Source organism: Caenorhabditis briggsae (genome assembly GCF_000004555.2).
Source record: "Caenorhabditis briggsae complete genome, chrIV, whole genome shotgun sequence".
NCBI classification, from domain to species: domain Eukaryota; kingdom Metazoa; phylum Nematoda; class Chromadorea; order Rhabditida; family Rhabditidae; genus Caenorhabditis; species Caenorhabditis briggsae.
Window position 1 is genome coordinate 14146162 of NC_013487.2, and position 10730 is coordinate 14156891.

At 36.3% G+C, this 10730-nt stretch overlaps 1 protein-coding gene and 1 non-coding gene across 2 annotated transcripts; both read right to left on the reverse strand.

Annotated features, from left to right (window-relative positions):
* Positions 1 to 983: 983 nt before the first annotated feature.
* CBG28676 lies at positions 984 to 1055 on the reverse strand. The gene has a single exon. It is a non-coding gene (tRNA).
* A 270-nt stretch (positions 1056 to 1325) lies between these two features.
* On the reverse strand, positions 1326 to 9133 carry CBG03525 (the record flags this gene model as incomplete). Its single annotated transcript, XM_002634617.2, has 10 exons — positions 1326 to 1601; positions 1644 to 1781; positions 2180 to 2390; positions 3941 to 4103; positions 4606 to 4741; positions 4814 to 4945; positions 5303 to 5415; positions 5686 to 5834; positions 8729 to 8813; positions 9052 to 9133. 10 exons carry the CDS (start codon positions 9131 to 9133, stop codon positions 1326 to 1328), a joined length of 1485 nt encoding a protein of 494 aa, XP_002634663.2.
* Between the last annotated feature and the right edge of the window lie 1597 nt (positions 9134 to 10730).

A 10730-nucleotide genomic window follows, 5' to 3' on the forward strand; every position in this document is an offset into this window, starting at 1 on the left:
ATGAGAAAAAATGAACTAAAACTTGATGAGATTGGTCTAAAACGTTGTCGAAAAATTCAAAACTCATATTTTCAAAATTTGAAGTGCAGACGGTCTAGACATTGCAGAAAACTACAGTACCGAATTAAAAAATCGCATTTTATGAAGATGAGAATATTCAAGTTAAAATCCTGAAAATTAAAGTAATTCATTAAGCGCTCTCGTATTTTTCCCGGAGGGATCATTCTCATTTTTATCGCTGTTTCAGAATTTTTTCTCCCTTCAAACTTCAAAACCCATACTGAAAATCTATTTTGCCAAACACTCCTTCTTTTTCAAAGATAACGCGGATAAGTTTAAAAAACTGGCAGGCTATACGGAAACGACGTGAATATAATTTTTTCAATAGTTGCACTGTAGAAATAGAAGAACGTCTCCAGAAGACGTGAGAAGCAAAATTTCGAAAAAGGAAAACGCCGAGCAAAAACTAAGACGCACTTCTGATCTATCTGTCCAAGTCCGAGCTAAATTGGTCAACGTTGAGTAGGTCAAAAGTTACGCGACATACATCCTCACATACAGAATTTGGTGCTTGTTATTAGTAATGATTCTTGTAAAAAATATCAAAAATCTGTAAACTATAAAAATATTCGGAATATTATCACAAAAATTTTATCAACTGACAGATTTTTGATAGTACTTACAGGAACCGAGATAATTAAGCTCAAACAGAATCACAACAACAGGTCGTCCGGAAATATTTTAGAAGAATCTCGAGTTTGTTTTCTAATGATTCCCGCGAAAACATAATTGTTTCAACAAATATTTACTAATTAGATTCCATGAAAAACTTAACTCAAAATTACTGCTTCGAACGGGATTTATTTTTCTAGCTTTTCCAGCTGATAACTCTTGCTACTATGCAAAAAACTGAATACCATTTTTCAATGCCAAATTTAAAGCCAAAAGCATCTCACAATTAGCTAAAAGTCTAAAAAAGAAACTTCCCATGCCGGGAATCGAACCCGGGCCGCGTGGGTGAAAACCACGAATCCTAACCACTAGACCACATGGGAGGACGAGGGAGAGAGGAGGGGAGGGCGTTTACATTCCTCCTGACCTTTTTTAATGCGATGGTTCAACATTTTTGTCTAATCCAAAAAAAGGGTTTAACAGATTTTGAAACAGTGATTTTTTGCAATATTTTCTTTAAACGAAAAAAACTCTTCAATTTATATCATTGATTTTTTTCGCAAAAATTTTCATTCACAAAAAAAGATTTCATTCACAAAAAAGTTTTCAAGACCAAATAAACCCAAAACAGTAAAAATTAAGGAAAAAAAAAATTAATATCTCTCCTTCATAACAACTCTGAAATTCTTGGCCTTCATCGTCACACCACACTCTTTCTCAATGCTTGGATTCAAATTATCCGCATGCAATTTAATATCAAATTTGTTGAATAAATTGGCAAAAAATAGAAATAATTCCATTCGAGCCAATCCTTCACCCAGGCATTGTCGTTTTCCAATTGAAAATGGCACGAGTTCTTCGACTTTTTTCAAATTTCCCAAAGAATCCAAAAATCGAGATGGACGGAATTCATAGGGTTCTGGGAAGACCTAAATCACTTTGATTACTGTAGCCTAGAGAAGTTAGGGCACCTCCGGATCATAGAGTACTGTACAAATTTGTGGAGTGATTACTGTATCTTTGGGAATACGGTAGCCACCGATTTCCATGTCACATGCAGTGGTACGAGAGATATTCATTGGGAGCAGGTTTGCAAGACGTTGGGATTCCTGGAAACCGTAACTTTTTGGTCTTAGACATTTGAGAAGGGCCTGAAAATCGTGTTTCTTACATGTGTACATAATTACCTTTGAAGATGTTTCTTAAAACAGGATTATCAAATCAGTGGTTTCCAAATTTGAAAAATATGATGCAAAAAGAACTACATGGAGCATTGAAAAAATGCACTACTTTTTGAAAACTCGAATTCCAAGTTGAATTCACAGTAGCTCTATCTGTAATCCTCGTTATGAGTATTTGAAAAAATCATTTTACTGTTTCATAAAACATCTATATAACATGTCTCAAAGTTGGATTTTGATAATATTTTAGCTCAAATTCAGCTGCAATTTTTGTAATTGGGAAAAGTTGCGAATGGGTATACTGTAGTTTAATAAAAGGAACTCACATTGATCGTAGCCATAACATAGTTGAGATTTGGCCGGTCGCTAGTTGTTATAATTCGATCATTTCCAATTTTCATATCCAATTCTTCATACACTTTTTGACAAACTTCAGGATTCAGAAGGACATAAAGAAGTGACCAGTAGAGCGTATTCGAAGTGGTTTCCATTCCGGCAACCCATAAATCAAAGCATACACTATCCAATTGTTCCAATCTGCAGAAATTGGCAAAAAAAGTTAAATAACTAATTCAAAAAGTTACTGTTTCAATTGAAAAATTTAGTTGTTGGTAATACTTTCTAATTGATCGTAGTTGGGCAACCAATTTATAAAGTTTTTTTTTGAAATTCTAGATCTAGATACAGAGAAGTATGAAAACATTTTCTTTAGGGAAGGCCCCAACTCGGGTGTGGCAAGGTGACCTATATCATCTGAAAGCTGACATTTTCCTGATTCCAAATCTGTTTTCAAAAAGTGCATTGTCGCGGTAGTTTTTGAGAAAATTGGATCAATAGTTTCGGATAATGACGTGGATTTTTAATCTCATTTTCCTTCCTCACGTATATAAGTTTTGAAGTGTTGAAAGAATGTGGAAGCGTGGTCGAATGGTTAGTGACGAGGAATATCAAGTGATGACTCTCTGGTTCGACTCCCTCGAGCTGCTAAACTTTTTTTGATTTTTTTTCTTTGTTTCTTCCGGTGATTGTATCTGACTTCTAGGGGATCCTATATAGTTCCATGTACTTGAAATTGCTTTTAATTTTGATTTTAACTGTTTTACCTTTTATTTTCAAAACTTGTTGTTTTCATCTATTTTTCCACAATTTGCAAAGGATTGTGATCCATTGAAGATTCTAGACAAACCGCATATTTTTGATTTTGCTCAAACTATTGTCATTGGTCCTTTTGGGCACGCTGATCACAAAACAGAAGTCAGTTTTTCGACCCCGGCCCTGTGAAAAAAGTTATGAGTTATGAAAGTGATTACAGTACTAATTTCTTATTTTCGGAGTGAGTTTCTGAAGGAATCATTGACTTTATTTGGAGAGTTTTCAATGTTTATAGTATTTCGTCTACTATCTAATCGTCTACAATCTGATATGATTCCCTATTTTTTTCGAAAAAAAATTAATTTTGAAAAAATCGCCATGGGGTACCCCCTTGTCATTTTTTTTTCAATTTTCGAAAAAAAATGTAATGTGCTAGAATTAGTTCCAAACAAAGAGAATCAGTGAAAAAAATTGTTTCACGAGATTCGTTAACCTATGTCCATTTCTACAATTCAGATACAGTCACCGCAAAAACCGAACAATTCCGCATTCGCTTCCGCATTCTTTCAACACTTCAAAACTTATATACGTGAGGAAGGAAAATGAGATTAAAAATCCACATCATTATCCGAAACTTTTGACACAATTTCCTCGAAAACTACCGCGACAATGCACTTTTTGAAAACAGATTTGGAATCAGGAAAATGTCAGCTTTCAGATGATATAGGTCACCTTGCCACACCCGAGTTGGGGCCTCCCTAGTTAGTGCATTTTCCAAATTCTCAATGGTTTCCATCATTCTTTGTTACAGCTATATTTGCTCTGTTGTGAGTACCGTAGTCATTTTTACTGTTTCAAAAAATCAATGTTTTTCCAGTTATACATTCTCAGTGTTCCCAATCTAAATTTGATTTGCGAATAATCAAACTAATTTGAGTTATTAAACAATGTCAATTATCTCGTTATCTGAACGTTATCGCTTTTAAAAAACTCACTCAAATCCTCCGAACCCTTCCTCATTTTCATGTTTCTTTCTCTCCTTCAAAAATGCTTCCACATAATCCGAATAGTCATCAGAATCATAATCAATCACTGCCAATTTCTCCTCGGCTTGTTTTCGGAACATTTTCAGAAGACCCGACCAACTATCCGTGACGACTGAACATGATATTTTTTGGATTCCAGATTCCAGATTCCAGATTCCAGATTCCAGATTCCAGATTCCAGATTCCAGATTCCAGATTCCAAATTCCAGATTCCAGATTCCAGATTCCAGATTCCAGATTCCAGATTCCAGATTCCAGATTCCAGATTCCAGATTCCAGATTCCAGATTCCAGATTCCAGATTCCAGATTCCAGATTCCAGATTCCAGATTCCAGATTCCAGATTCCAGATTCCAGATTCCAGATTCCAGATTCCAGATTCCAGATTCCAAATTCCAGATTCCAAATTCCAGATTCCAGATTCCAGATTTCGAAACCAAAAATTACTGTTTCAAAAAATCTGCATTTTTCTGTACCAAAAATGTTGTCATTCAGGCTGTGTATTTCTCTAGGAAAGCAATCAAATTTGAAACAGTGATTTATTTTTGTTTCAAAAAACATTCCGAACGTTCTCTGAGTTTGAGGATTTCACTATCCCAGTAAATTGTCGCTCACTTCTCTTATATTTTCCCAAAAATGGCAAATCTCCAATCCACGGATACATGATAAGGAGTGCTCCGATTGGCTCGGCGGTTATTTTGAAATGTTTGGACATTAGATTTTTCAGTTCAAGGAATTCGGACATATTTGTCTGAAAAAATTGATTTTTGAAATCTTCAAGATCCCAAGTTCCAGGCTCCTAAGCATCTAGTCCCCCACAAACCTCATCATATCGATAGCCAAACAATAAATTATTGATAACAGATCCGACAGCTGCATCAAACACATTTTGCATATCCACGTCGTCTTTAATTTTTCGAATACTTTCTATCATTGCTGAAACTTCACTGAGCACCTGAAAATGGGTTTTGCAATTTTTTTTCACTGTTTCAAAAATTAGAAAAATTTTCATATTGTTATATCTTCAAAAATAATGTAGGTACAAATAAAAATTAAGGATTACTGTAGGATCTCCGAATGCAACTGTAGATTACACTTTTGGAGCAGATTACTGTCGATTGATGAAAAACGGATAATTTCAATCAACTGATATTAGTACCCTTTGAAGCTCCTACATTAATCCAAATCCACAGTAATCTGCTTCAATAATCGGAGTCCGCAGTAATCTTTTAAGAAATCCTACAGCAACTCTTCAAAACTACAGTAATCCAATTAAGCCAGGAACCTACAGTAATCATTAAAAAGTTCTCACCTTTTCCTCCATCAAATTCTTGCCCAATCCGAAATCTCTCAAAATGTGCAACGCAAATCTTCTCTGTTGAACCCATCGGTCTCCATGAGATTCCACGATACCGTATGGGCCTTCTGCAATAAGGATTACTGTAGTTTACGGTTTCAAATTTTTGATTTGAAATTTTGGTTTGGTTATTTCAGTTGATGAAACCATTGGGCGAGTTTTCTACACTTAAGAACAGCGAAATTTCTTATAATAGGCACAATGCATATCAAACCGTCTGGAGTAAGGATTACTGTATTTTACAATTTCAATTTTCATGTTCGCAATACCCATCATGTACATTATAAAGTAGCATTTGCAATTTGAAACAGTAATTTTATGAAATTCCAAAAACTCACTCCTTATCTCAATATTAATTGGGAACTCGGGACGTCCCACGAAGTTTGCTCCATCTTTTATAAAATGTTGTTTTATCAATTTCCAATCAGTTACAGTAATCATTGGAAGATTGGCCAACCAAAATGTGAACACCGGTCCATATTGGTCTCTGGAATAGGATTCAAAAATTACTGTTTCAAAAAATTTCAAATTTTTGGTTCTGAAATTTAGGAACTATTACGTTTTTTTTTGTGTTAAAACTTTGAGTTTGGAGGAAATAGGTCGTTTTGAAGTCTTGGAAAAGGTGGTCCAGAATTTTTCCAATTAGTCTGAAAATTTCAGGGTACACTAAACAAAAATAGAGCTTTAATTTTGTAATAGACAACTTTTTTGTAATTTCAGTGGAAAACTGACGAGGAAGCAGGGCTGGGCGAGCAATCGGCTTTCGTGGGAAACGAATTGCAAAACACACGCATTTCGCGAAAAAAGTGGGCGGAGCCTCGGCACACACAAAGTATAGTGGACGGCGGAACCCGGGAAGTGTCGGCCGCTGCGAAGAATGACTACCCGGTGGCGCGTAGTTGAAAAATAAATCAAACTTCAAATTCCCGCCAGTTTCGTGTCGAGACCCTTCGGCGAAATTGCGTGCGCCTTTAATCTCGAATGACACAACAAGCGCGGAAAATTTGCAAAACGTGAAGGTTTTTCTCCCGTCCTCGGCCACCCCTGCGAGGAAGTACTTTTTAAGGCACTCATAGGTACACATTTTTCTTAAAAATAGCAATTTTCAGACATATTTTCGATGGAAAGTTTTCTGACAGATATTAGATTGGAAAGAAAGTTTCTTTCTTTTTCGCAGGGTTGTTTTTGAGGCTCGATTTCTAGTTCTAAAAGAGATGTACCGGGCCCAACTTTTTTTTGTTAGAAAGCGGTGTTCAATTTCTATTAGATTGTAGATTGGTTAATTTTCATCTCACTCATTTTTGATGAAATGACGATTCTTTTGGTCCTTATCCGACTGAACATGCGCAACACGATTATATTTCTATTTTTATCATACTTGTGAAGGGCCGGGCCGGGCCGGGCCGAAACACGAATTTCACCGGCCCTGCCCGGCCCGGAGGCCCGGTCGGCCCGGTCGGCCCGGAAGTTTACCGCGAACTTCAAAATCTTGAGCGAAAAGTTGAATCATTGTTTCGAAAAAAGGTATTCAGTGTTTTTTTTCTTCGAGTTATTTTTCAATACATTCTAAAAATCAATAAATTCATTTTCAAAAACAAAAACAGCATGATATCATAACAATTTTCAAATATAACAAAAAGAAAACATAACAAGTAAAGTAAGGTTGAAAATTCAATTAGTTTTCAAATCATCAACCCAATCGGGATTTTTCGAAGCGATTTGACTACCGACAACGATCTTTTCAACGGTTTCAGTGCGTAAACGTGTTCGACGTTTGTCCAAAAGAAATGCAGCTGTCGAGAAGGTTGTCTCACAAACCGACTCACTAGGCACGATTGACAGCACTTTTGTTGCAACTGTATATAAGGCCGGTAGTCATGTTTTAAATACGATGCTCCGAAATTCCGCATTCGCGTTGTTTATCGCTTTGACAAAAATGGCGGCTGTTTAAATTCATTTTTCAAAAATTTTGTTTTTTTTCTGCCGGGCCGCCGGGCCGAAATTTCACAAGTATGATTTTTATTTGGTCTTCAAACACCTAGTAATCGCAAAAAAAATTGTGGATGTATATAAGGAACATGTCCGTCATCGCCTACAATTTGTGTTCGGTTCGAAAAATTCCGCCCAGGGAGAGTTCAGTTTGAAAGATGGCAACTGCCTAGTGAGTCGGATCTTCATCAATTGCTAAAAACCGGGGAGGTGGATCCATTTAAAACCATTTGTGAAATGTCACAGGCATTGTCCTCTTGTCAACCAAGTTTTGTGAACGGATCGAAGTCTCTTGGCAAAGTCAAAAACTGGTTGATTTGTACCCCCCCGTGTTTTTCCGGACTACAATATGTTTCGCCATGTAGACATGGGTATGTTTCACCTATCATTTCTTCCCACGTTCAGTTGGGCGGGGGATCTAATTACTGTAGATAAAATGTGGGTAAGTTACTCTAACAATATGCGGAAGGGTCAGTCGATTAACAAAGAAGGGCTAGCTCTGGGCGTCCCGAAACCTAAATTTCCCGTAAAAAAGGGGATGCTATGTATTTCGTGGTCTTCCAATGGAATGGAGACTGGGAACTTTTAAATGAATGTACCATTATCATTGCCACTTTGTATTGTTCCTAATTATAGAGACTGAATTCAGCATTCGAATCGAAACAAGGTGAAAAAACCAAAGTTTCCCTTCAGGACGACAGTGAGAGATCCCCCGTTACTAGAGGGATCAGCCAAAATTTCATGTCGTTTGTCTGGACTACTTTTTTGCTTTCACCGTATTTTCCGGAATTCGTCCTTTTGGATAAATAGTCGTTTGGGGCTTTTGAACGTCATCTTGACTGAAAAAACTTCAATCAAAAAGATGACACAAAAAAGGAATTGCTTCACTTTTTCAACCGCAGCCGTCCTCGTTCTGGGCCGATGGAATCAAGAAATTACCAGAGCGTTGCCAGACAACTATCGATGCTCATGGACGTTACTTTCATTGATCTTGCCTCCTCCGCTTTAAGATAAATCTAATCAAAAATGTTGCCAAAACAGAAAGAAACTTTCTTTCCAACCTAATAAAAATTGCTGTTTCAAAAAATTTCGAAATTTTGAAACTCTCTGTCTTCAATGTTTTTGACATACTAATTGCAAGATTTACTCTCAAATAGAACACTATTTGCACATTTAGCTCAAATATCTCGGTTACTGTAAGAGCAATCAAAATTGGCCAACAGATAAAATATTTGTCATAATATCCCCAACATTTTTGTAGTTTACGGATTTTTGATATCTCTTACGGGAACTGTGATAATTGGGCTCAAAATATATGTAGTCTCTTAAATCAACAAAAGTGTCAGCTTTCAGATTTTCGAGTTCAAGTTTATAAATTTTCGAAAAACTCACTTCAACTTCTGATACATTTTATAGCCCGGTTTGACGTCGTCTGTCATCAGATACAAATTTCCAATTATTGGGAGGGGAAGTGGACCTTAAAAAAAGAAAATTACCTTAAATACTCTAACAGGGGGCCATCCAAGCAGTAGACTTTGAACCCATATATCTCTGATTACTGTAAGAAATATCGAACAGTGGTCAACTGATAGAATATTGCTGATATTATGGTATATATTTTACTAGTTTACCACTTTTCGGTATCTACCACAAAAGTTGAGATATACCGGCTCAAAGTTGGCTGTATTCAGTCATTTTCATTCTCAAAGCCTTACCTGGCGGCAAATTCCTTCTTTTCCAATAGAATAAATCAAATGAATAGATCAAAAACAAAGCGAAAATTAGAAGAAAAATCATTTTCAAACTGAAAAAAATTGGAGGGAGAAAAACGGATATCTATGTCAAGATCAATCAACCAGAGACTAGAGTAAAGTGAAGAGATAGTATGGAAAGATGAGAGAGTGGTTAGAGAAACAGAACAAAAAAATGTGATGATCCTCTTCTCTGTTTGTTCGTTTCGACAAAAAACCAAAAATTGGAAAAACGTGAACTTTTGAAAAATTGGAAATTCCGATTTAGGTGGTTTAAGCTGGAAATTCTTGGCTGAAAATGAAACATTTTAGCTAAAATTTAAAAATAATTGAAAATGATTGGATTCGAAACAACAATTCAAAAAATTCTATTCGGTGCGGCAATGTATGGTATGAAAGACTTAAAACGAAATAATTTTTTTTAAAAAATGTTCTGAAAATTTTTGTTTTTTGAAACAGTAATTTTTTAGTGTGCCTAACCTCATTGGCAATATTTGTACATTGGATGTGGTTAGTAATTATGACATGGTAATTGGTCGAAAAATGAAGAAGAATACGCTAAAACCCGGACATCGAGTGTTCATGGTAAGTCGGAGGAAGTCTCCAAATTTAAAGACGCATATCTCAAAAACTACGGTAACTAGGAAAATTTCAAAAAATGTAAACTTGTGTAAAATTTTATACTCTTTAACATTGTAGTTGACTAATTTCTGATAGCTACTGTAGTTTTTGAGCTGTACATCTTTAAAATTGATGGTCCAGTCGCAATAGTTCCTCAAAATTTAAAGCCGGATATCTCAAAAACTACGGTAGCTATGCAAAACTTGTCAATTGAAAAAATGTGTAAAATTTTATGCTCTATAGTTTTGTAGTTGACTAATTTGATAGCTACTGTAGTTTTTGCGATATATTACAAGAATAAAAAAATAATTTCAGAAAGGCCTTGCACTCCCATCCGCTTATTATGAAGAAATGAAGAAGAGAAAAGAGGAGAGGAAAAATGAAGAAGCGAAGGTTGATGTCTGAAAATTGATTGTTCTTTATTGATCATTTTTTCAATTGTGATAAATCGTTTTTGAACTTTTAGCTTCACGGTGTGCACACATCTCCCATTTTTTCACGGCTACCGTACCCCGACCGAGTAGTTTGACAGAATTTGGAGTTCGCATTTCCTGTATGAGATATCAAAAATTTGTCAACGGATAAAATGTTGGTTATATTATGATAATAATTTTATCCGTTGATAGGTTTTTCATATCTCTTACAGGTCATGAGATAATTTTAATTTTTTAATGGCTCGAATTAGTTTGATTATTCGAAAATCAAACCAACATTCCCAGGCAAAAAATTCGGGGGGGACGCTGTCGTCCTCGCCTTTATGTATGCAATCGGGCGACCGCTTTCTCTTTCCCCGCGTAGCTCAGTCGGTAGCTGCGCCGCACCCTCAATCATCGCCCCAACAAGTTCAACTCCTCGAGGGGCACCTTTAAACGAAATTTCGAGAACATAATTTTTTTCATGTCCCCCCACCTTTAAAATTCTCCTTCGTTGAAGGTCCAGTGTCCCCATCTTTCCTGAGCGGTCTCGGTGGCAACGGTTTGGCGGTGGTGCGGGCTGGCTGGGCTCCAATCGCTGCCTTTTTC